The 25,977-nt window shown below is 44.3% G+C and overlaps 1 protein-coding gene across 1 annotated transcript; it reads left to right on the top strand.

The window, feature by feature from the left end:
* The first annotated feature begins 801 nt into the window (after window positions 1-801).
* PITPNA (phosphatidylinositol transfer protein alpha) lies at window positions 802-25,900 on the top strand. The gene is made up of 12 exons (XM_054646941.2): window positions 802-997; window positions 5,836-5,866; window positions 11,410-11,555; window positions 12,060-12,151; window positions 16,458-16,465; window positions 17,415-17,489; window positions 17,858-17,941; window positions 18,821-18,898; window positions 19,824-19,934; window positions 21,201-21,323; window positions 22,059-22,128; window positions 23,165-25,900. Exons 1-11 carry the CDS (start codon window positions 978-980, stop codon window positions 22,104-22,106), a joined length of 816 nt encoding a protein of 271 aa, XP_054502916.1. The 5' UTR covers window positions 802-977; the 3' UTR covers window positions 22,107-22,128; window positions 23,165-25,900.
* The last annotated feature ends 77 nt before the right edge of the window (window positions 25,901-25,977 follow it).

Raw genomic sequence — 25,977 nt, forward strand, 5'->3', positions numbered from 1 at the left:
CACCTACCAGTATCTGAAGGAGCTACAGGGGAGCCAGAAAGGGACCCTTTGTCAGACACTGTAGTGATAGGACAAGGAGGAATGGGTTCGGACTGGAAGAAAGGAAATTTAGGTTAGATATTGGGAAGAAATTCTCTGTGAGGGTGGGGAGGCTCTTGCACAGAGTGCCCAGAGAAGCTGTGGCTGCCCCATCCCTGGAAATGTCCAAGGCCAGGCTGGACAGGGCTTGGAGCAACCTGGGCTGCTGGAAGGTGTCCCTGCCCATGGCAGGGGATGGAACAGGACTTTTGGATCTTTGGGGTCTTTCCCAAGTGAAACCATTCTGTGATTTAAGGAGAACCTGCTGGTGGCAGGAGGGAGATCTCTAGGAGCTCTGCAGGGAGACTTCTCGGGAACCCCAGTCCCGAGCTGAAACCAGTAACAACCATGCAGTTTACAGCTCTTGAGAGAACCTACAGAAGCAGCTATAGTTTAAAATGAGTTGTTGAGTTGATCCAGAACAACCTGAGGGCTTGCCAGGAGTTCGCTGCCAGCGGCACTGCTGGGAAGACTGCGGCACTGCTCTGGCAAGCCCAGCCTTGAAACTGAAACAGCACCAGGCGCTTTACACGTCATGAAAAAACCTAAAAAAAAAACCGCAAACACCAAAAACCCAGGCGTTTTAATTTAAAACGTCAGCGGCGCTCCAGGCAGAAGCCCGTGAGGGAGGCGCGCACTGCCTGAGGGGGCCGGGGGGCGGGAAGAGCTGGGCGGCCCCGCCCCGCCCCGCCCCGCCCCGCCCCGCGCGCGGCGCGGAGGTGACGCAGCCGTTGCCGCAGAGACGAACCGCCCCGGCCCCCCCCCGCCGGCCCGGCCCCCCCGTCCCGGTGCGGCGCGGCTCGGCTCGGCTCGGCTCATCCCGCGCAGCGGCTCCGGGACGCGCCTCCTGTCACCTTCAGCGGCGCTGGCCCGGGCGGGAGGCGCGCGGCGGCGCCGCCATGGTGCTCATCAAGGAATAGTGAGTGCGGGGAGCTCCCCCATTCCGGTCCCCCTGAGCCCCTCCGGTCACCTCCGAGCGCGCCCGGGGCCTTGCGCGGTGACGGCCGCGGGTGGGCGGCCCGGCCTTGCCCCGCACTGCGGCCGCGGAGAGGGAGGGAGGGAGCGGGGAGCGCCGTGAGGGCCGCGGCGGCGGCGGTGGGGGCGGCATGAAGGTCACGGCGGGGCGGGGGCCGCGGCTGCCGGCGGGCACCGGGGCCGCTCGGCCCCTCTGCGGCTCCGCGGGTGCCGCCGGTGCCCCCACGGGCTCCGCGGGCGGCTGTGCCGGGTGGGTGTTGCCGGTGCCCGGGAGCCGAGGGCCGAGCTGGAGCCCGCTCAGTGCCGGCGGTTTCTGTGGGAGCTCTGAGGGAGGCAGGGGCGGTCGTGCTCGCTGTAACAGAGCCGAGTGTCAAGCCTGGCTTTGATCCCCTCCCGCCTTCGGCTGTGTAACCTCCGTGGAGGGACTCCCGAGAATGTCAGCAACGAGGTAGCTCCAAAACATTTTTTGTGTGTGGAAGGCTCACCTTGGAGTTGTTCACTGACGCTGAGGCTGCTGCGGTTGTCCTGCCCTGTGATGGGGATGAAGGAGTGGAAAGCTGGCTGGACGTGAGGGTGTGTAGCTGTTAGTCACGACTTGTCACAGTCCTTGGTTCAGCTGCTTTGTGCTCGCTAACGTGGAATCTGCTCTCGGACCGGTGCACTTTGGCTGGGTGTCTTCAAAGCTGTGTGCACTCTGCACATAGTTCTTTCCTGAATTCTTAAGGTTAACTCAAGTGCATTCCCAAGTTAAGTGCATTCCATCATTTTAAACTTCTTTTGGCTGATGGAAGAAGCTTTCTGTTTATTTTTTATCTCTCCCCTTCCGAAAGATACCTGTGATCCCAGTGATAAAGTGGGTTTTCAGGTCTTCTCTTAGACACATTTACCTACATGACTGTGCCCTCCTTACAGGAATTACTTTGTGAGATTATGGACCATGGTGTGGATTTAAATATTAAAACTACGTTGAGGGTTGTACTGATCCTTGTAGTTGCCTTTAAACTTGATGAAATTTTTTTTTCCCCCCAATCCTTAAACCCCTGCTATTTTTATCCAAACAATAGGAGTGTAGAATTCAGGAGCAGCAGCAGAGCTGCTCTTTATAACACAAAAACACCATTACCTTCTGTAGTGTTAATCTGGATAGCAGGCAGAAACCTGGCCCAAGTGCTTAGTTTCAGGTGCATGAAAAGATAATTAACTCCTTCTACAACATCTGTTTTGTTGATGTTTTACTGCTTTCCCTCTTAGAGCACCTTGGCTGGGTTATCGTGTATCTTTTTCGTTTTTCTGCTCACAATCCCTTGCTCTGTACCACAGTAAAGCTCATTATCAGTGAGCTGTGCTGTAAAGGTGAGAACATATGTATTTTGGATCAGATTTCTGACAGCATGAGCAATTCATTTTCGTGACTGTCACTTCCAAAAGTCATTTTACTCAATATTATTTACCTCACCATATCAGCATGCCTACTGGTCTTTCACACTGCCTGCTTCAGAAACTGGGTGGGAAGTGTAAACGTTAAGAGTAAAGGTTAAAAAAACCAGAATTATTACATTGGTTTCCTTTTATAGGTTTCCATTGTCAAAAGGGTCACTAAACCTTCCAATGTTGCCGTTATACTGTTTATTTTCTTCCATTTGTTTTGCCCTTAGTAAGACATATGTGACTCTAAGGACAGTCAAGGTTGCTGCTGGACTTTCCAAATGAACATTAATTTTTGACTTTCTGAGGTTCCCAACCACCTCTGACAGCTGCACATTCAGAGTTGTGTCACTGTATTGGCTCAGATTTAGATTTTCTTGGCGTTGTACGTGCTCAGTTTACATCCTATTGAGATGGTTTTTGATGAAATCTCCTGCTCCAGGAAGCAGTTGTTTAAGGCATGTTGAAACCTCTTGTTTTGGTGTGAGCTGGCTATTTGAAGTGCTTTGCTGTTACTGTTTTGCTGTTTCTTGTGTTAGTTCTTAGGTTGCTGCCTAATTTCTGCCTTCCTACCATAGGTGGTAAAAATCTAAATGATCTGTAACTTCATCTCATCTGAGCAGATTATTCTTCCATCTCTGTGACCCCTTGTCTCACTCTCCCTAGTAAATCAGATGGCTTTTATTATGCCTGTAAGTATTTTAGGAGCTGATACAGAAATAGAGCAATAGAACAAAAACCTGATGTCACATTTTATTATCAGACAAGTCTGTCTCATCATTTCTCTACAGCCTCTCGTTCTGATGGTTATGCAGTGATGACTTTAACCCTTTCATTTGATGTCCTGTCAGACTTCCAGACTTACCTTGCATTTCTATCCCTCCATGCTGCAGATCAGCTGCATGGATTTTGGTCATTTGTTTGCGTTTTTTTGGTGTCAGGGTCTGTAAATGCTGGCTGGAGTCTTGCTTGCTGTCCTTATTTTGATTTAAGCTGCCTTGGAAGACCTTGAGGAGAATCAGAGTGTGGAGACTGACTTCCCTTTCCTGTGAAGTGACGATAATGCCACTGACCTTCCCTGCAGCTGTACTTCCCTTTGCTGGCATTTGAGGCACATTTTAATCTAACAGGGATCTCAAATGTTCCTCACCATTTTCAGGCTGGCCACATCATATAATTTCTCATAAATTGAGCGAGTTCTGCCCTAAAGTTAGGAATCTTTGTTCCCATTGCTGCTCTTGCAAAGGATTTCCTCAAGATCCTCTTGAGGAGTTTTCCCTCCTCCTCATTTATCACTTCACTACCTTTAAGTGGTTTTCACCCCCACTCTCTTGGTTTGCTGGACTGAACAAACTGTAAACCACTGGTTTTGTTTGTGTTTCTGTTTCTCCATTGAACTCCAAGATAACAATTCAGATTTAGTGTCTTCCAGTTTCCTAAATGGAATTTAATTTGCTTACAGCAATGTTTTACACCAGGTTTTCTGAAGAAAAATGTTTTGAACTCCATTCCAAAGAAATTGTTTTTTCCCTGTTTCTTGGTCTTTCACTTTAATTTATCATCCAGCCCCTCTTTTATTACACTTTTATCCAGTTAACTAACCCAACATCATGCTTGATGGCAAAATCTACCTGTGAAAATCCCTTTCCTTTTTTTATTATCCTCCCTTACACCACACTGGTGTTGGTGCTCTTCCCTTTCAGCAAGGAAACATACATTTTATTTTCTGGAAACACTATGTAACAGTGAGTAAAACAATTATAGTTCAATGTATCCTACCAGCAAGTGGCCCATGGATTTCCATTTTAAAATCCCATTTAAAAATTGCTTTTATTTCCTGTGTTTGGCAAGGAATGCCATATCTTCATAGACCTGACATAAAGAAGCACACGTGATTTGGTCTCAAATTTGTTTCCTTAATGATTTTTCTGTTGTAAAACAGTTACTGTTCCTTCTCCATTCACTTTTTTTTTTGCATCATTTATGATCTCTAAAACTCTTCCCTACCTGAGCCTTTTAGCTGTTTTTTTTCCTCTTAACTGCTTTCTTCTCACACAGAAGCTTTTTCCCATCTCCATCTTTTTCAACTCCCTTCACTTGTTCTGTATCCTCTTTGAATAAAGTGACCAGGACTATGGGCAATATTCAAGATGTTGATATGTGGGAGATTCTAGTGACATAATTGTCTTTTTTGTCTGTGTGCTGTTCCTGTTTCTTTATTGGATTTACTTTTGAACTGCCACTGAGCTGATGTTTCCTGCTGCTTTTCCATAAAGGCTCAAGATATTGGCAGTAATTAACTTGGGGCTCATTAACCCCACGTGTTTGGTGAAAATGAGTGCCTATAGTGCATTATTCTTTTTTTTTTTATTGACACTCAACTTCATTTGCAGTTCTCAGTAGTTCTTTCTGCAGTACTTTGCAGTCAGCATAAAGTGTTGCTGTCACAAGTAATCTTGCATAATCTGTAATCTTTTGCCCCTATTGCAGTTTGTTCTTTTGGTAAAGTGTAAAAAAAGAATTCTATTTTCACCACTATTGCTTTTTCATAATCAGTTTATTAATACAGAGGGCTTTTTTTCCTGATTGTGTCCTAGTTCCTTTGAGACTAATTCCCAAAGACTTGGGAATTCTTCTGCCCATGGTAGCCATATCCATTTCCTATCTGTTTCTTGCTTTGGTTCCTTGTTTGACATCATCCTTGCTGAAAGCAGAAGTCAACCACAGATCCAGTTCTGGAGAAGATCTTAACAAGGATGTATTTCTGTCAGCTTTAAATTGATAATTTTCCAAAAAATCTGTGTGACTTCAGGCAGTTTTTGCTCTGTTGTCCAGTCAGTTGATTCTCAGAAGCGTTCAGGAAACCACAATAATAAAAAAAGAAGATTCATTTAAAGCAGTGGCTGCAGCCTGCTTTGCAGTGAGCTCTGAGAAAGCCTTTCCTCTGCTGTTTGCTGCTGCTTTGGGACATGTGAGCAAATCGTGCCTGGTGGCTATTGCAGATCTCTGCAGAATTGCTGAGGCCCACAGAAACCTCCCCAGCAGCTTGGTGAGGAATAGGAGGGGATTGCTGAAAGGATGGAGGGACAGGGATCACCCTGTGCTGCTGCTGTGTGGGTTTGTAGGCCAGTGAGGGATCACCAGTTGAATTACAGAGTTTTAACAGAGGGTTGCAATTATGCTCCATCATTGCTTCTCTTTGAGGCTGTTATATAAATAGGCTTTGGCCTAAGGAGTGCTGGGTGGATGCTGGAATTCTGGGGGGAGAGGAGAGCTGTGCAGCCATTGCTGTGAGCAGTGTGGGAATTGGGGGGCTGCAGGGATATTTGCTAATTTCTGCCTCTGTTTCCCTTCCAGCCGCGTTATCCTGCCCGTGTCTGTGGAGGAGGTGAGTTCCTTGCTTCTTGCTTTAGGACTGTAAATAAACCTGTGATCAAAGCATGAACAAAAACTGGAAAGTGCAAGCTGTCTTCAGGGGCCCCTGTGAGCTGTTACTCATTCACCATCATTTCTGACCAAATCATTGTATTAAGTCTGAGGGTGCCAATCATCTCTCTTACAAAATACTTTCAGATATGCTGATTATAAATCTTGAGCTGTCAGGCTGTTTTCAAGTGCAGTTTCCTTTTCATTAGCACTATTGTTCTTTTCTATTTTTTTAACATGAAGGGGAAGCTTTAGTGCAGATTTAAGTCACCTTTTAAACTGTGTTTTGCTGGAGCTCTTTTGTTTTCAACTCTTAGGCAAAGATCAAGAATTACTTAGGAGGTTCATATAGCAAAAGGACTTTTTAAGACCTGTGCTATTTAGCTCTTACATACAGCAAAGTTTCTTTTTGTTTAGATAAAGCTGAATTGAGAGAAGAGATATAGTTCCTATTGGACAAGGAACCACCCATGGAATAACTGTGCAGACTCAGTTGCTGTTTCCCTCCTGTTTCCTCTGATTTTCAGCTTGCCTTTCCTTCCTCCCTCCTGCATTGAACATCACTCTTGGAGAGACTCTAACCATAGAAGTGTTTTGAATTTTTAAATCTTTATACTTACAAGGTAGAAGTTGAAGTGACTGAGTCTATAGCACTTCCATAGCAGATTCCTTCTTCTGGATGTGTTTTATTTTTTCCTTGTGATCCTTGGCTGTGAGCCTTGGGTTTGTGAACTCTGATCAAGGCCTTGTTCTGACTCTTAGGGAGAGCTGTGATAACAGCACTCTTGTTCATTTTTCTTTCCTCTGAATATAGCAGCTACTGTGGCGTAGACAGTGGTGGGCTGGCTCATGGCAGCACTTTTTTAAGCACATCCCTTTTATAACTCTCACTCTTTTGACAGAGCACAGTTTAGAACTTCATGTAGTGCATTCCTGCAGCCATCAGACTGGCTGGTAAAACAGAAGCAGTGTCTAAGCTGAATTTCTTGTTCCTGTGGCTCAGTCTGATGTGACAGGTATCAGATGCTGACAGAAAACCCAGTACTCTGATCAGGGGGTGGGTTTGGATCTGTGTTCTGTGTTAGTGCAAGAACAAGGCTGTTAATGCCAGAAGTGCTGTCTGTTGCTTGCTCCCTACCTGTAGCTTTTATGCTTTCTGCATGAATCTGTTTCCAGCAGTTTTAACAGAAATCAGACTGAAGTATGAGAGTAGGGAAGTTTGGATCTTTTATTGTGCATGAGCACCACTCACAAGACCAAGAGCTGGACAAAGGAAGGAGTAACATGATCAGTTTATCAAGTGAGCAAAGGATGCAAACTGGTGGGTAAGTGGCAGGTTGCTTGAGCTCAGTGGACAGAAAGGACCTTCCTGAGTAACAGGAACCCTGCCTTGTAGTGATCTGGCTCCTTGGTGTCAAGCTGTGTAAACAGAAAGTCAAAGCAGCAGCATGCAGGTTGTTCCTTTGAGGGGGTTAGACTGGATGGAGCCCAACACAGGGTTTTCCTCAGTTCTCTGATACTGGGATTAGCCTTCATCCAGTTAAAGCGAGTCCCTGGCTGTGCTCTTGTCCCTCCCTGCCTGTTCAGAGCCTCGTGTGCAGACTGCCTATGTGGAAAACTGAGGGTTTGGGCTGTAGATAAACCTGCCAGTCTCTGGCAAACTCCTTGTGTGGGTCCCTGGGATTTTCTGTTTCAGGACATGGATTGCTCTACTCTGGGTCCATGCTTGCCTTGTGGAGAAACCCCCAACCTGACCAAATGAAATTTCTCCCCAAAGTTGCACATTGTCACCATGTCCCACGAGTGATGTCCCTTTCCAAGGTGTGGTGCTTTTCCTGTGATAGGGCAGATTTCAGGAGCCAGTTCCCTGAGCAGTTCTAAAGTTCACTTAGTTTTGACTGTGTAGCTGGGTGTGCTTAAGAAAAAAGGTTATTTCCAGTGTTGACTCAGAGGATGACTGCTGCTGTGTTTATTGCCTCATCCCCCTTCCTGTGTGCAAAGATGCTGACACATCTGTGCATCACTTGGTCACTGCACTGCTGTCTGTTCTACAAACCAGCTGTTAAACCTTCATTGCTTTCAAGGATTTCCTTGTGTGCAAAACTCTTAAATAGGGCTCTGGAGACTTGTTGTTGCTCCTGACTGTGTAGCTGCTCATGAAGCATCTCTGGCTAGCAGGAGGACTTCTGATTTCATTTTCATATGGTTGATTTTTGCTCCAAAGGTTTAAGAGTTCACACCTTCTGTATGCAAATTGTTGCATCTGATGCCAGTGTGTAAGAGAGGGAATGAAATTAATTGTAACTTTGAGACATCATGAAAGAGCTGAGGGAGTCTTTTGTGAAGTTCTGTGATATACCAGGGATTCTGTGTTCAGTCTCCACCCTTAGCAAATGGATCTTAACCAATAGTATGGAATTCAAGAGGAAACTGGTGGTCAGGAAGGCACTGGGGAGCTGTGACTTAATCAACACAGATCTCAGTGCTGCTTAGCCAAGCTGGGAACCAAACAGTGCAAGAGAAGAAGCCCTGGTGATGACTAAAACTGGCATGTAGGAGTTGGACTGTAGCAGTCTGTCTTCTGCATGGAAACCCTGCCAAAACACAGTCCTGCTCAAGTGCAGGCTGCAAGCTGCACTGCTGTGCTGGGTTATCCCCTGTCCCACTGTGGGGAGCAAAGGGAATTTCCTTGTTGAGTGTTGGGTGCCAGGCTCTGCTCCCAGTCCCTGACCAGCAGCAGGTGCCAGCCTGGGGAGCGTGGACTCGTGTGGGTGGCTCTGCCAGCTGCCACTGAAATGCTGGTATGGATTAGAGCTGTGTGTACACATTCTGTGCTGCCTCTTTGTTCCTTTTCACATGGCAAGGAGCTTGCCAAACACACAGGAATCTTATTAATTGCATTCAAAGCAGCTTTCAGGAAAACAACTGCTCTTGAGGATGGTTGTGTTGAGATCAGGCCTGCTGGAGGAAATTGGGTGCAATGAAGATATTCTCTCAGCTGTATAAGAGGTGTTTGGAGCAGAGCAAGAGGGATGTCCTGCAGAAGAGGAGAAGAGTTTTTTGGTGCTCTCAGGTCTGTCTGGAGTTCAGATTCCTAGAGCCAAAATCTTTTTCTCTGTTTACCTTTGCAGAGAGAATGATGTGGGATTTGCTGATTGGGACGGTTTTATTTGGGCCTTTTCCTCTCTTATCAGTGTGATTAAAGGCTCAGAAATAACAGGGAAGTTTAAATGGTGAAGATGTTAAACCAAAGGGTTTATCTTCTTAGTGTCTGAACTTTGACCCAGGTATTTGAAAGGGAGAAGGAATGAATAAGAGGCTGTTCCTAAGAGGAATTAGTTGGTGCTCCTGGAGCTCTGTCCTGGGACCTGCTGCAAAGCAGGCAAAGCCATTCAGTCCTGCCTGTAATCCTGTACTTACCAAACTCATAATAAACTCTGTTCTGTGAGGGTTTGTGTGGCTCTTACTCTGCTAAAGCGACTTTGCTTCTAAGGTTTCACAACTCTCATGTTTTGCTCTTCTGGAGGGAGGTGAGTGTTCTGCTTTGTGTGGGTCATACATAGGGAGTCATAAGGAAGGCAGTGTGGTGTATGAAATGTCAGAAGTCACAGACTTGTATTGCAGCCCAAAACCCAGACTGAAACCCAACCTGCTGTGGCAGTGCAGGAACTGTCCAGCCAAGTGAGGGCTGCTCATGTAACCTGGGCCAGGACCTTCTGGAGGGATCCAGAGCTGCTGCTCTTATCTTGAAAATGCTCTGATTTTTGTCCTGCCCCACATGAGCTGAGGCCAGGACACCTGCCCTTGTTACCCTGGCTTCCATCTCTTCTTCCAGCAGGCCTTTGCTGGCACCAGATGGCACAAAGTACCAGAGAGCTTTGGGTACTGTTGTTATTTTGGATGCTGTGACAACAAAATGTAATGACTGTAGAAATCTTCCTTCCTTGCAGAAGATGTTCCAGCCCAGTGAGGTATTTCTGGGTTCTCAGCTCTGAGCAGTATTCCACTTTTCCAGGCTGCCTTTCAGAAGTGCTATTCCTGTTTATAATGCAGAGCCTTATGCTGTGGAAAAGGAAGATGGCCTCAACAGTGTTGCATTGCTTTGTAGTTATGTTATGGAATTTTTAGGAGGTTTTGGTAGTTAATTTTTTTTTTTATTGCACTTCTGGTGCCAAACTTTGTGGTTTACCCTTTCAGATTGTGTCCCTGTACTGTTGCCTTTGGCAACAGTTGCTGTTTTGCTCACTTAAAAGTTCTGAAGTCTTAACTCTGCTAAGTTAGAACTCTTCCTTTTAAGTCAGTGGTTTAGCTTCTTCATCCTCAAACTTTGCTCATCTAACTTTGCCTCAGAGAAACCTGTGTGAATTTTCTTCATTTGATCATGTTTCTTTTGAGCTCTGCATCCCCTTTTTCAGCTACAAGAGGCAAGAGTGTATTAATCTTTACATCTTCTGCACAGGAGAATGTTCTCTTTTGTTTATTTTCGGTTTTTCCTCTGTTCTGCCCAGGGAAACATTTGTGAATGCCTCTTATGAAAGAAGTTGTGTAGTGTCAAGTACTTTAAGTGATTTCTGGGAAATAATGCTGCCAAGTGAGTGTCTGTAAGAGACTGAGAAATTATTTTAGAGAGAGAATTTTACTGTATGTTGAAATTCTGTGCTCTCCCTGGTAGTGGTTTAAGCTTGTGGCTAAGAGGAAGTGTGATACAGAGGAAAAACAACACAATCCAAACCAAAGATAATAGGAAAAATAATAGTGGGAGCAGTGACAGCATAGATCAACTGGTCATTTGGGACACTGGCTCAGTTATTTCATTAGATAAAGTTTTCAGAATGAAAATTCCCTCTTTGCTTCAGCCTTCATTCTCAGTTGATTGAAATGCACGTGGGGGATGCTCATCTTTGACCCTCAGGGTTCCTAAGCTGTGCACATTTGATGAGTTTGTTTCTTGGAGCACTTAAATCAGGTGGTGCAAGAACCCTTTATCTTCTGTCTCCCTTATGAAGTTCTTCACTCCCTTCCCCCTTATCCTGCATTTTGTAAAAAAGCTTGATGTGAATTTCTTTGGGACTCTTCTGGATGCAGCACTGTGTGCTTATTGATTCAGGACTGGCAGTGCCTTACAACTGTCCCCACAAAATTGAGAGTGTGTCACTCAAAAAGAGTGAAACCCAATGGATTTTGCTACAGCATCCCTGAGGTCATCTGTGTTTTCTTGCTTTCTGATGCTCCTTTACTCTTTCCTGCTTTCTCCTGATTCTCTGTTGGTTTGGAGCTTGACATTGGAGGGTTAAAGGTGTTTCACTGGCAGTGCTTTCCTCCTAACTACCACTCAAGCTTTCTATCTCAAATGAAATTAAATGAGCTGCTTATCTGCCCATACAAGTGGATGTCCTTTACTCTGTCCTCTCCCCGGGTAATAAATTTGTCCTTGGCTTCTTCTGGCAAAGTTATTACTTCAGCTGAATTATAGCCATGGTAATAATGTGTCTTTAACTTCTCCAGTATCAAGTGGGGCAGCTGTATTCTGTGGCAGAAGCCAGTAAAAATGAAACTGGTGGAGGTGAAGGAGTGGAAGTCCTGGTGAACGAGCCCTACGAGAGGGATGGAGAGCGTGGGCAGTACACACACAAGATCTACCACCTACAGAGGTATGGGGACCACTTCACTCCCAGAGCTGGGCAGCAGCAACCACAGGGGCTGCAGCAGCTGTAAATCCAGATGATGTAAAGGCTGAAAGGTGCAGAAGGCAGGAGCATAACAGCACCTGGCAGTGAGCATCACTGGGACAGCCGCCCTCCCCTGTCCCAAGAAAATCTGCCTTGGAGCTTTTCAAAGCAAGGCTGATCCTGCCACCCAATATTTTCATACTTGAATTTGGCTAAAGAACAAAACATCTTGTAGATTTCAACCTGCTTTCAGCCTTTTTTTTTTTTTTCATTTGTTTTTTTCTTTCATTATGTAAAGAAGATTTATATTAACATGTTTGATTTAGCATTTCTGGAAAACATCGTAACGGGGTTGGGGAGAGCCCTACCAATTCCAGAACTGTGCAAATCTCTGGTGTTTGCATTTCAGGTGATGTTCTGCCTGTCTCAGTTCTCATTCCACGTTGTCCTTATCAATGCCTTTTTTCCTATTTCCAAATTCTACAGCAAAGTGCCAACATTTGTGAGAATGCTGGCCCCTGAAGGAGCTCTGAATATACATGAAAAAGCATGGAATGCCTATCCCTACTGCAGAACTGGTGAGTGCCTGAGGAAGAACTCTGGATTCTCCCTTTTTGTTTTCTGGGAGCAAGGGGGAAAAGGGTAGGGGAGGGTATAAGGAAAGATGCAACCAGTAGAGAAGCTGTTCCAGGTCTCAAATTTTGTATTTCTGTTCTCTAAGCCCTTTGTATGGTCAGGAAAAGCAAAATACAGTGAGGAGGTAAAAGAACTTCCTTTGCCTGATGTGCTGCTAATGAGTGACCTTCCTCTGTGAGAGGGAAAGAACAGACCAAGAACAGACCAAGAAATATCTGTTAATCTTCCTAAAGGAGCAGCTGTGTAACACAGATAAAAGAAATACAGGAGGGTGATTTTATGTGCTCAAGTGCAGCATAGGCAGGTGGGAAAAAGTGGAAGATGCAAGAGGGGAGCAGGGCAGATCTCAGGTGCCTCTTGCTTAGTGCAGGTGAAGGGAGCAGGAGTTAAGTGATGGGTTTTGCTCACTTGCAGGATCTGAGGTCAGTGAGGGTTGAACAGAGAATGCTGCAGATGAAGTGAATCCATCTGTAAAGGCAGGGCTGAGGCTCTGGGAGCTGTGTAAAGTGCTGGAATAATGTCAAACCTATTTTCTACAGGAGTGGTTAGTATTTACTTACTGAAGTTACCAGCCATAGTGTTTAACCACTACAGCTTCTCTGGTCTTTACTGCTGGAAACTGAAAATTTGACTTTGCCTCCAAACCTATGTAGTGTTTTTGGCAGCAGTTTGTACTGTTTGTATCTCTGGAGGATACATTTGCTGCTGGTTGGTAGTGGTACAGTTGCCATGGGAACGAAACACTTCAAAATTCCAACTGTTCTTGAAACTCAAAATATAAACCCCCCCTTTTTTTGACAATTTACTTAAGTGAATTTTAAATGAAGTGTTTTAAAAGAAGGAAAAAGCTCTGCAGTGGGAGAGGATAGTGTTACTTCAGTCTGTGAAATTACATGCAGCAGTGTAGTGGAATGGTTATTTCAAACACAAAATTCAGATACTGCCATCAACCTTAGAATAAATTTTTAATGTCTCACAGAGGATGTGGAAACGAAGTTGTTCACAACCTTTCTAAACTTTATGCAGTTTTCTTGCTGCATGTTACTTAAATTAGTTAGTAAATGTTTAGTTTATTTCCATGTTGAGCCCACTGGGCTGATTTAAATGCCTGGCTGTATCCTCCACCTCCACTTTTCCTTCTCCACCAATTTCTGAAACAAAGATATGGAGTTACTTCTTTTGTTATTCTCAAGCTGCTTATCCTTCACTTACACACTAATAAAATTCCACTGAAGAATGGGATACTAAAATCAAGTACAAGACTTTTCAACAAAATCAAAGAAATTTCAGATTTTAATATGCTAGTAATGATAACAAAGCAAAAAAAAACCCCTCAACTGTAATAAACAGCATCATAATATGAGATAAAAAGTGCTTTGTTGTGGGGGTTGGAGCAGAAGGCAGTTTTGATGCGGAGGCTGATAAATCTGTTTAGAGAATCTGCCAGCCTGACATGAAACAAGAGAGCTTGGAAAAGTTAGTGAAACCTTCTTTTGGCTGGGATTGGACAGGAGGGAGAACCCTTGGGTGTAGGAGCCCGTGGATGTGAGGATCCATGGATCTGAGAACCCATGGGTGTGAGAGAGATCCCATGGATGTGAGAGAGATCCCATGGATGTGAGAGAGATCCCATGGATGTGGGAACTCGTGGATCTGAGATCCCTTGGGTGTGAGAGAGATCCCATGGATGTGAGAGAGATCCCTTGGATGTGAGAGAGATCCCATCGATGTGAGGATCCATGGATCTGAGAACCCATGGGTGTGAGAGAGAACCCATGGATGTGGGAACTCAGGGATCTGAGATCCCTTGGATGTGAGAGAGAACCCATGGGTGTGAGAGAGATCCCATGGATGTGGGAACTCATGGATCTGAGATCCCATGGGTGTGAGAGAGATCCCATGGGTGTGAGAGAGATCCCATGGATGTGGGAACTCATGGATCTGAGATCCCATGGATGTGGGAACTCATGGATCTGAGATCCCTTGGGTGTGAGAGAGATCCCTTGGATGTGAGAGAGATCCCATGGATGTGAGAGAGAACCCATGGATGTGGGAACTCATGGATCTGAGAACCTATGGGTGTGAGAGAGATCCCATGGGTGTGAGGATCCATGGATCTGAGAGAGAACCCATGGATGTGAGAGAGATCCCTTGGATGTGGGAGCCCATGGATGTGAGAGAGATCCCTTGGATGTGGGAGCCCATGGATGTGAGAGAGATCCCTTGGATGTGGGAGCCCATGGGTGTGAGAGAGATCCCATGGATGTGGAGCCCATGGATGTGTTGTGGGGCTGCCTTTTTTGACCATTTTCCTTTGGATGCTCTCAGGTGCTTTGGTTGCATGTGGGGAGACTTGGATGCCCTGCTGTGAATCTTTGGGCAGCAGAAAATGCTGTGCTGGCTTAGAGCAGCCAGGCTTTCAGCCCTCACTGGAATTGAAATTTAACAGCCAGGCACCCAGTAGGAAGCAAAGCTGAGTGTAGGAGCTGCTGGTGCTTCTGCCTGTGCCCTCCTGCCCAAGGTGGTGTTGCTGTGCTGTCCCTGGAGCACAGCTTGCTTCTTCACAGAGCCTTCTAAACTGGAATAAAGCAGTGGTTTCCTTAATTGTGCCTCGTGGTATTTTTTTCTTAATTATTATGGCTGCATCCTTCTTCCATTTCCCTATATCTCCTCTGAGAAGCACAATTAATATACATATTATGGGCCATTATCAAAGTAGTAATAGAGATGGAGGGAATTTAAATGCCTATCTTATAACTTTCTCAGTTCTGCACACTTCCTTGTGCTGTAATATGTTGTTTTTATGTACTTTGAATGGAAGCCTTGCTTAGACCCTTTGAGAGTATAAACTATAAGTGAGGTTGTTGTTATTGTATGGTTTCACAACTTCTGCAGCAGAAATGAAGTGAGGATTGTCATAGTTGTACCTGTGGGCTGGTGCCAAGGGGAACAGTGTTCTTCTCTGCAGTCTGACTTAAATATTAATGTTGCTTAAATGTTTTTAGAAAAGCAATTTGATGTGTGTTCCACTGTGAGTGTAACCATGGCCTGTGGCCAAATGTCAAGAAACTGAGAAGTTATAACTGCAATGAAACATGCAGGAGTTGCTGCTGTAATGCCTCAAGAAGCAGGTCCTAATTTGTAGCAAGCTAAGCATTGAAGTTTCAGGGGACATTTCTGAACAGATTAATTTGTTTCTTTACAAATGAGGAGTCTTCCCCACAGGGATGAAGTTAAGGAGGTGAAGGAACCTGTTTTGAGGCAGCTGCATAGTCCCAGCAGACAGTCATGGCAAAGTGGGAAGGCCCTGGTTTGTAATTATTGCTGCTTTATTCAGATTTTGTTGGACTAGCAGGAAAGAAACCCCACTTCCTTCTTGCAGAAATAATGAAATGTTCTTTGAGATGAAGTTCAGCCTTTGAAAAATTAGCTTCAGCTCTGCTGTCTTGTTCTCTCCCTCCAGCCCAAATAATTGGCTTTCTGTACAATTGCTGTAAAAAGCAATTTTCACATGCTAGGGGTTTGGAACAGTCCAAGCCCAGCAGTGGGCAATGAAGGCAGCTGGATGTGCATGATAGGTGATTTGGGATGGGAACTGCAGGATGCTGGCTTGGAAACTCAAAAATTGTTACAATACCTTTAAAACCAAACTGCTCCTTAATCAAGCCCTGATGTTAGACTTCAGAACAGACCAGAGAACTTCACCTCCAGCTTCAGGCTTCCTTCTGCTCGAGTAGAATTGCTCAGGTAGAGCAGCTGCTGACTGTTACAGGATCTTTAATTGCTTTTCTGTGTTGAATAATTGAGCCTGGCTGTCCAGGGAGCTCAGTTACCACAAGCAGCAGAGATGCAGAGGGTCTGGTTACTCCAGGCAGGGCTGCTGTGGCCTGAAATCCAGCATGGGTTTCCTTTGGAGCTGTGGAGAGGCTCCTTATCTGCAAGCTGAGAAAGGATTGGTAAAATGCTGTCAGCTGAACATACTTATTCCATCTTCTCATCCAGCTGGCTGCAGGCCAGGGAGCACAAGTGGCAGTGCATAATTAATTGCTGCTCCTCTGGGTTTCTCTGAGAATTTCCAGAGGAGAAGGGGGTGAAGTTAGCTGGGTTTTATCAACTTCTATGTCTTTTGCCTCAGAGGTACCTGGGAAGCTGGAGCTGAGAGTGGGAGGAGGGCAGTGGTTGCTGTACAGTCTTTCCTCACTAAAGTACTGTGTCTCTTTCTTTCCATGTGTTGATTTCTTGGACCAGTTATTACAGTAAGTATTGCTTTTACTGATATTCTGTGGAATAATGTCTGAAATGAGGTGTTCTGGGTAGAAGAAGCTCTTTAACTTGAGCTGAAGGCACTTTAGCTTTTATCACTGTAAGATCCCATAGAGGAACTGCCCTTCCCCAGGGTGGTGTGTCCATGTGAGCATGGACAGAGATCTGTCTGTGCTCAGCAAAGCTCAGCTTTACAAATGGGAGCAAGCCCTTGCTTGGGTAAACTGAGTAAAAACCAGTTAGGTCCTGCCATGCTGTCCCCTTGATTAATCTCTTCTCAATTAGATATTTCCTTTCTACATGCTGAATGTTTCACTGGCTTGTGCTTTTGTTTCTGCTCCCCTGAGGGAGGATAGGGTTACTTTGGGAGTCCTTTGCTACTCACAGTGATAGTGAGAAATGGAAAGTTTTTTGCTTACTTGGCAGAACTGTGCTTCTTGTCCCTTCCCATTCAGTGTCAAGAGCTCTCAGCACATCAGTTTAATATTGTTATTAATTTGAAGAGTTGCATCAAAATATGTACTCAGTGCTAGATCAATAGTATCTGTGGAAAGACAGTTTCTGCCTAGCTAACTTATGTTACCGCTTCTAAACTCTAAATAGAGTGGCAGATATTGTCCTTTCAAGAAAAAGCTGTTTATAAACTCCAAATGTTTCACTAAAACAATAGAATTTATGGTGGTTTTTCTTGTGAACAGCTTGTGGTTTATTTAATCCTAAGTAATTAATGATCAATCAATTTTGCTGAAAGCAATGATCTGGTTACAAAGAATTCTGAAATTCCCTAAGTTGGACCCCAGTCAAATGGAAAGTTCATTCTTTGATTTAGTTCTTTGAGTTGACTCTCCTAATGCTTATCTGTGTAATAAGAAGACAAATTATATATTTGTCTTATATAATTGTATAATCCTAGAATAACAAGAAGCTTTATTTTGATGACAGAATGAGTATATGAAGGATGACTTCCTGATCAAAATTGAAACCTGGCATAAATCAGATCTTGGAACACAAGAGAATGTGAGTACTTGTGTCATGTGTTTTACTCATCTCTTTAATGTCACAGTGCTGCTTTCTGTGCTGGCTTAGAGAAGTGCTGTGTGGAGCTGTCTATTCACAGTGTTCCTGCATTTCAAATGTTTGTCTCACTACCAGGGCAGACTCCCTTCTCTTGCCTTCTCACATGAACTGAATCAAATTGACCCCCAAGCACTTGCTCTGTGTGAGCACCTTTGCTTCCTTAGAAACTCTCCCACTGTGTGTTTGCCTCTCTGTGGGTGGGAAGGGGAGCACTGGCTGTCTGCATTTCCATCTGGCTTTATATTTTCTTAGGCTGGGAGTGTTCTGTCACTGAAGCAGCTCCTTGAGTGTTGTTTTTTTCCCTGCAGGTGCATAAACTGGAGCCAGAGGTATGGAAGAGTGTAGAAGCCATTTACATAGACATTGCTGACCGCAGCCAAGTACTCCCCAAGGTATGGTGGGGGGGAGGCCCAGTGCTAAAAGGGGGGATCATGGACAAACTGGGCCTCCAGGGGTGGTCACAGGCAGCAGGACAAGGGGGAGGATGGACAGAGGAAGAAAGGCCTTCCTTAAAACTGCTCATGCAAGCCAGAGGAAAAGCTTTTAAAAACTGTCAGCACTGCCTGTAAAATGTGTTGCCTGTGCATGCAACAGTATTTCTCCAGCAGTGCAGCTGACTGAAGTGTTTGAATAGCAGGAAATGGCACTCCCCTTTCCATACAGGATCTCTCCTAAACTTCCCTCTTTTTGAGACTGACCATGGCTTCACAAGTGTATCTGGAAATGATGTAGGCAATACTTGGTTCTAAGAACCGCTCCAGTTACTGTGAGAGAGAAAGGAATGTTTCTTTCCTGGGAAGAAAAGTCTGTATAAAAATGGAATGTTGGTTGAGTTTCCTGACTTTCAAACAATATTTGATACCATTTTCATGGTAGTACTGAGAGCCTGTCTGTACTTTTCTTCTAGTGAGCAGCATGTGAGCATCACACGGATACAGTGCTGTGAAAAATCCTAGATAGCACAGCTGCTTTGTGTAACAGCAGTGTTTAGCTCCCAGAGAACAAGTGGTTACAGGAAACATATCCTACAAAACCTCTGATAGCCTTACAAAGGTCATCTCAGTTTGTTACCACTTCTTCATAGGTCTAGGACACAACACAGTGTGAATACATTCCCTTGGAGAGGGTCTGACCTAATGCTGAGGTCTGAAAACAGTAGCTCTTGATAAGGCAGAGGCTAGTCTTGGGCCAGGAAAAGAAATCCTTTGTGTGAAAGAACAGCTGGAAAACAGTAGGATAATTTGTGTTTAATCTTTGTGTCTGTCCAACAGGATTACAAGGCAGAAGAAGATCCAGCAAGGTTTAAATCTGTCAAGACTGGACGTGGACCTCTGGGTCCCAACTGGAAGGTTTGTACTGATGAGTTCAGGAACTGTATTAGGACAGATACTGGGGTTTAGAGCCAAAGATACATCTGGAAAACTCTGGAATCCCTTCTGCAGAAGGAAATACAGAACTCAGTCCTGAATCTGTTCTTTTAAAATAAAAACAGATTAATAAATAATTTCTTTTAGAAAAAATGAAAAGAGCTTGGTACAAAGAGAATGAGTTCCAGGAAGTCTCTAGAGCTGTCTGGTGCTCAGCCCAAGGGTTCACCCAAGAGAATTCAAATATGAGATAGCTGAGTAATGACCAGCAGTGTGTAACCTTTCACTGAAATCCTTGGAATTTGAGGACATTACAAGTGCAGATGTAATACCAGTCTTTAAAAGGGACCCTGGGTGGGATTTGGGGAGCTCCTGGTGTGCAGGTCTGATTCCTGGCAGGCAAACTTGGCAGAAGCTGAGGTTGATGTGATTCATTTGGGAAGAGTGGTTATGGCTCCTGTAATGGGAAATAGGAAACCTTATGGAGTTTTCTTTAAGACTTTATAATCATGACTCAGATGATATCATCTAATTCCAAAATGTTTTAGGTAGGGACTTTATGGAGAGACTTTTAAGGAAGCAAAGTAGCCGTGGTATAAGAGTGAAGATGCTGAAAGACATAATTTTAATGGAAGAAAGAGTGGACAACAGAGGAGAGGAAGGAATAGTCTGTTCTCAGAATGGAGGGAAAGCCACCTGTGAAGGAAACCAGGGTCTAGTTTCATCATGCCTTGAAAAAGGGTGAGCAAAGGTGTGACAAAACTTGTCAATGAAATATCAGAAAGGTGTAACAATGCAAGAGGATTGTGGGGAATTGTGGGAAGACTTCACAGTTAGGACTGAAGGAGCTGCTTTCCTGGAGGCACTTGGCTGGAGGATTAATGTGAATCTCTTTGTGTCTTTGCAGAAGGACCTGGGGAAGCAGTCAGATTGTCCATACATGTGTGCTTACAAGCTGGTAACAGTCAAGTTCAAGTGGTGGGGTCTGCAAAATAAAGTGGAGAACTTTATACAGAAGGTCAGTTCTGGGCTGGGGAGAGATGTGGGAATGGGGCACATCTCATCACCCACCTGCTGTACAGGCAATGCCTCTGCCTGAAATTCTGCACCCAGTTAAAGCTGGGTTCAATTTGCTGCTGAGGATCTTTCTGACAAGTCCTGGAGCTCTACTCACATTTTCCTCTCCTAGTCTGCTGCTTGAAAAAGCTGTGTTAAAAATAAGCAGATGGTGAGAAACTTCATTAATTTAAAACATAAATGGTGTCTTGAAAAGAGCTTTTTTGTGGTGGAGTCTATAGCCCATGAGCTGCAGCAGGATGCTACACCTGGGAATGGTTGTGTGTGGTTTTCCAGGCAGTGCTGTGTTCATCAAACTCCTGTGCCTTCAGATCACAGAGACTTCTCAGTGGTTAATATTGATAAACCACAGAGCTGCCTCTGCAGAAGCAATTCAAGGCAGCTCCAAGGGGGAATGACCATGGTGCTGCAGGATTTCAAATACCTCTAACAAAAGCCCTGAATAAAGCAGTGTCTTCAATCTCTTTCTATTTATGAGTATCTAGAGGTTTGCATCAAAGTATTCAAGCTGCTTTTGATGAGATATGAAACCATAATTGGTAAAAAACTGAAGTGTCCTTCCTTAATGAGGTCTTTCCAAGAGGCATTATATATCCCTGTCTAGTATAATGATTTTGCCTACCTTATCTCTTATAAAATAGAAATAAATTGCTCCAAACCTGGAGTAGTTTGTGCACATTAGTCACTTGTGCTGAAAGATTTTCAGCTGTGAAAAACAAGTTTAGGCATTTTTTAGGTCATTTCAAAAGAAAAAAAGATTAGATAGGTGCATGTCAGCCCTTTACATTTCCTAACTTGTAGTTTTTAGCAAGTTAAGGATTTAAAAAATACCTGTTTCTCCTTTTTTCTGCACTTCCAGACCAACTTTTGTGCTCTACGCAAACCCAGCTTGGAGCACTTTATTCAGTCAGAACAATACTGTCAAATCAAAGGAAATTCACTAATTCTTTCAGTGCAGTGTGCAGACTGCTGTCTAGGTTTGGAGGGAAAAAAAAAAGGCATTTCTCTGGGGATTCAAGGCTCTAGATTAGATATTCTGATAAAAGAATAAAAATTAGCTATCTCCAGTTTCCAATTGTGGCAGCTAGATGGAAAGGTGGGCGAGGGAGCTGATTCTACACATCTCTGAAAATTGTTCCAGTGCTGTCAGCTCCATGGTAATTGCCCTGTGACTAAGCTGGTTTGTGTTTTATTCCTCCTTTTGCAGCAAGAAAAGAGGCTCTTCACAAACTTCCACCGGCAGCTCTTCTGCTGGCTTGATAAGTGGGTTGATCTGACTATGGAGGACATCCGTAGGATGGAGGAGGAGACCAAGAGACAGCTGGATGAGGTCAGTGGCAAAGCAGGGCAGGTGTGGGATGGGTGAGAAGCTGCTTCTCTCCAACACAGCAGAGAGGAAAGGCTGCTGCATTGTCAGGGCATGGTGTGAATTGTGCTCCTGCTATTTAGGTCATGCTGTGTGTGCTGTGAATGATTGGCCATGAGTCCACCGTGCTGGCATCTCCTCCTAATCATTATGGAATTCTCCTTCTGTTTGTTGTTGAGGCAGTAAATGTATTGAACCACAGGTAATGAGGGGCTGAGTGGCAATGATTCATTTACTGTCTCAATATCTTCTGTTTGCTTTTACTCAAAGCTGAATGGTCGATTTTGTCCTCAATTAGTTGCCAGAAACCTGTTGAGTAAAAGGTTTTTATAGCTCTAAGTACCATAAGCAGGTAGTGGGGGTATGTAACAGCATTCTTACTCTGAGAAACACAAGTTGGGTAATAATGAGAACCTTGTTCTGTGGTTTGTGTCCTGCCCTGCACCCTTCTCTCCCTTCAAAAGCCTCAGGATATTTCATTACAGTTTCATGTACACTCTTGCCCTTTGGATAATGGTTCCAAATCTGTTGCCAACCCACAGCTTAACCGGAAGTGATGCCTGCATGTGCATTTCACAATCACTGATTTGAGGTGCTGAGATACAATCCATGTCTTACACACAGGAGATGTTCCATACTGATAAATTTTGAGATAACACACGTGAGAATCATTACTTGAACACTTCTTTCCTCTTTCAGATGAGAGAAAAAGATCCAGTGAAAGGAATGTCGGCTGCAGATGACTAATATGACTCCTTCCTTGTGCACTGTAGGTATCAAGGAATTTGACAAAAATCTCTATTGCTCTGTTTGGTTTAAAACCCCCAACATTTGTGTGAAGAATGATCCTGTTCATATCTTCTGACAAGTAAATCTGTGCTATTGATTGTTTTTATAGTGAAGCCATTTCACTGACAGGTTGATGAGCGAGGTTTACTGCCTCATTTCAGAACTATTCTAAAGAAAAGTCTGAGTGAAAAGTGTAAGAAAAATATGTTAGAATATTCTGTAGCTTACTGCTATTATTTCTGTAATGCGTATGTTACTTTCCATGACTTGCAGAGAAACTTTTGTCAGTCTCAAAAAAAGTAAGTTAGACATGCAAATGCTTAGAATACAGTTGGAAATTGAGCATTCCAAGCATTTTATGAGGAATTTATTTTTTCCATTGCTTATTTGTAGTATTTACTAATGGACCAAGGCTTGGAGTAGCACTTGGGCATTGCAGGAGAAGCAGCAATGACCATTTTAAAGCTTTTTGACTTGTTTTCTTTCTATTCTGTTAAATATGTCGTCAGTTTGGGAGCTGGTTTTGCCAAATTTTTCTTAGACACTGCAAAAATATTGTATAGTATAGTATATACAATATATACAATTGTGTTGTATAGTATTAGAGAGGTAAGAAAGCAAGGGGAAAGAAGGGATTGTCCATTTCTGTTGGGAAGAACAGGATATTAGGGCAGTAAAATGCCATCCTAGTTATCCTTGGAAGGAATGGGGTGGGGCAGAACCACATCCTCCTGGAGTACTCACTATGTATTCTGTTTGCCCTCTGTTATCTATGCTGGTTGCTTGGTGGTAAGTGGGGAACACAAGGTGAGGGAGTGTCTTTGATAGAAATATTTTCATTCTGAATGCAGCTTCAGCCACTTGATTTTCCTCTCTCCATTTCCTGTGGAGCTGCAGTGTAACCTTGCATTGTCTGCCTGACTCACATTTGCTCTCTCAAGGTTGTCTGCCCCCTCCCTTGGCACTGCTCTCCCAAAGCCATCCTGAACCATTTCCCTGTTGTCTCTTTGTTTCAGTTTGCAAGACAGTCATCAGGAAGGCCCAGGGAATGCACACCCTTGACTGATGGACCATCTCTGGATCAAGCCTTTCTCTGTCCAGCTGGCAGGCGATTTTAAACCTCCCATAGCTAATTCTAGATGCCCCTTAATTAATATTGTGAGCAAATAGACAGTCTGGTACTAAGCACTCCAATGTTAGCACGTGCATCCCAAGGAGCTTCCTCCTCCTGGGGCCGTGTGACTTAGAGATCTGTATTTACAACTCCTCCCTCCTCTTTTTTTCATTGTGTTCAGACCAATTTCCATGTGGCCCTGTTTGATTTCCAAGTGACATTTTTAGCTCAAATAGTCTTGTGATGTGGTGACTTAGAATTTTTTTTTTTGTTTTAGTTTTGTTTTTGGTTTTTTTTTTCCAAGTGGGATAAACTGCCACCTTTGTTTCTGCCCAGCCCTTCACTGTTCTTTGAATGTCTGTTTGGAGATGGAAATAGTCCATATTTAAAAGTGCAAAACTCTTCCCATGAAATGTTCTGCTCTCACCCTTGCTCCCAGAGGGAGATATTTAATGGCAGGTAACCTGAGTGCAACATGAGGAGCAGCCAGAGAGTTCCTGGTTTGTGGTGAGTTGGGATTTGTGGCTTCTGCAGGGCATTACTTTGTTCTGTCTTAACAAACATGAATTAAAGACTGCCCAGAAGCTGCAGTCAGGCCCTGTACTGAGGCATTCAGCACTTACCTGTTGATTTTCCATTTTAGGGGCCTCTCTGGCCCATGTAGCTCTGTTGTCCTCCAGCTGTGTGTGTCAGTCTTACAGAATCTTTCTTGACACATGTTGCAACTTCCTGGTTCTTTATTAATTAAGACTTCCCATAACTTACAAAGCTGGAATGGTTTTGACTAATAACAACAATGTGATTCTCCCTGGACAAATTGGGATGTTGCAAAGGCTGGTGTGCAAGAGAGGTGTTGGCATCTGGTTACATCCAGGTGCCTGGGGCGGTGGTTCTGCTCAGCAATAATATTCTTCCCATTGCAAGACTGACTGAAATATCTCCTTTTGTGCTGTAAGAAAAACTACTTATAAAGTCCTGCAGTTTGCTAGGATATCTGTTGGTTATTATAAATCATAGAGGATGCTGTTAATGTAAAGAGATCTTGTTATTTAATGAACTCAGATATTTACTGTACCTATCCTTATGTTGATATCAGCTTTAGACAATCAACTCAGCAGAACAGAATCAAGGAAATGCTGCTTTCTTCAATACATATGAGGAAAAAAAATCCTACTTCTTTGCTTATCCCTAAGGCCCAATGTTTGATTTTTTTCCCTCCCCTAGTAGTAATAACTTTATTTTCCACTTCTGTGTTTGGCAGCACTAAGATGAAACCCTGAATGCCAAACAGTCGTGGGTGTATCACCACTTTTGAGGAGTCTTTTTAGCATTCTGTAATACTCTGACTCCTCCAGCCCTTCCCACTCCTGCAAGCAGGAGATCCTGAAATGCTCCCATGCCCTGCTGAGCAAGGCTGTGCTGGGATCAGAGCTGTTTTCAGTGTGAAGGAAGATGGGAATGCTCTGGAGGGAGAGGATGGCATTGGTTTCTGGGGAGGGGGCAGTTTATCCCTTTATTTTTAGTTTGTTATTTTGCCTTACTCATGTCTAAGTGCAATAAGCTCTGAATTGTACCAGTAACTCTGGCAGGCTCTTCTCAGTGACCTCAGACGGTTCTGCGGGGTTGGGGTGGGGTTTGAGGGGTTTTAGCAATCTCACCAGGCAGAAGTAAAACAAGTTTATTGTAAAATAGATAAAGAAACTAAATTTTAATCTTTGAGGCTATTTGGGACCAGGATGTTTCATGACATGTTGTATAGCTGTTCCACAAGTATTCTAGGAGTGTAGGCCCCAGTTAGAGTTCTTTCAGTTTGAAGTATTTTTAACAGAGAATTTATGCACTGACTTGTGTTCGTGTTTGTTGGTTACGTTTTGAGGGATTCTTACACTTGAGGGCAACCTGAGAATACACATAGCACACTTGTTCTTTCAGTTTGTGTTATCCAAGAGGCTTTTTCCATCTGATGACACTAATCGCCGTGGAAGCAGATTGTAACATTCCACCATTGCAATCCTTTTTTGATCCTCTGATTTCAGAGTAAGAGCTTTTACACAAAGCTTTCCTGATTAGTGGAAAAACTTGGAGGGAGGGAGGGGGGGCGGAAACTACAGGACCTTCAGCCTGAATCCTCCCCCTCTGCTCCCTGCCCTTTGTTTTCTGTCCTTCCAATTTGATCCTAAGTGAAAGCATCCCTCAGCCTTTGGATAGACAAATCCTGTAAAGACCCTTCAGTCTCGACGCTTGGTTCCTGCTAGTGAGCATAGCAAAGATCACGCAGCGTTCCCGTGCCGTATCTTCCATCAGCTTTGGCGAGAACCCTCCCGGCGGGATCGGCTCCATCCCGAGGGGCTTGGATGCGCTGGGATCGCCATTCCCACCCGGCTTTGGGGCTCCAGGGGCAGCCCCCGAGCCCCAGCCTGCCCCAGGACCGCTCGCCCCTCACATCCCGCAGCCCTTCTGGGTTCATCCCGCCATTCCCAACGGGTTCTCCGTGCTCTTTCCTTTGGCGACACACTCTTTGTAGAATGGGTTAGATTATCTCGTCGTTTCTTTAAATGTGAGTTTGTGCCTTTTTTGTCTCCTAAATCTTCCAATACAGGTATATTGGAAACGAAATCTAATAAAATACTAGACAGAGCCTCTCGCCTCCGCCCTCTTTGTTTTGGGGTTTTTTTTGGGGTTTATTTTTTTGCGGGGGGAGAGGGCGAGGTGTCG

This window comes from Agelaius phoeniceus, chromosome 20 (genome assembly GCF_051311805.1).
Source record: "Agelaius phoeniceus isolate bAgePho1 chromosome 20, bAgePho1.hap1, whole genome shotgun sequence".
NCBI lineage: Eukaryota > Metazoa > Chordata > Aves > Passeriformes > Icteridae > Agelaius > Agelaius phoeniceus.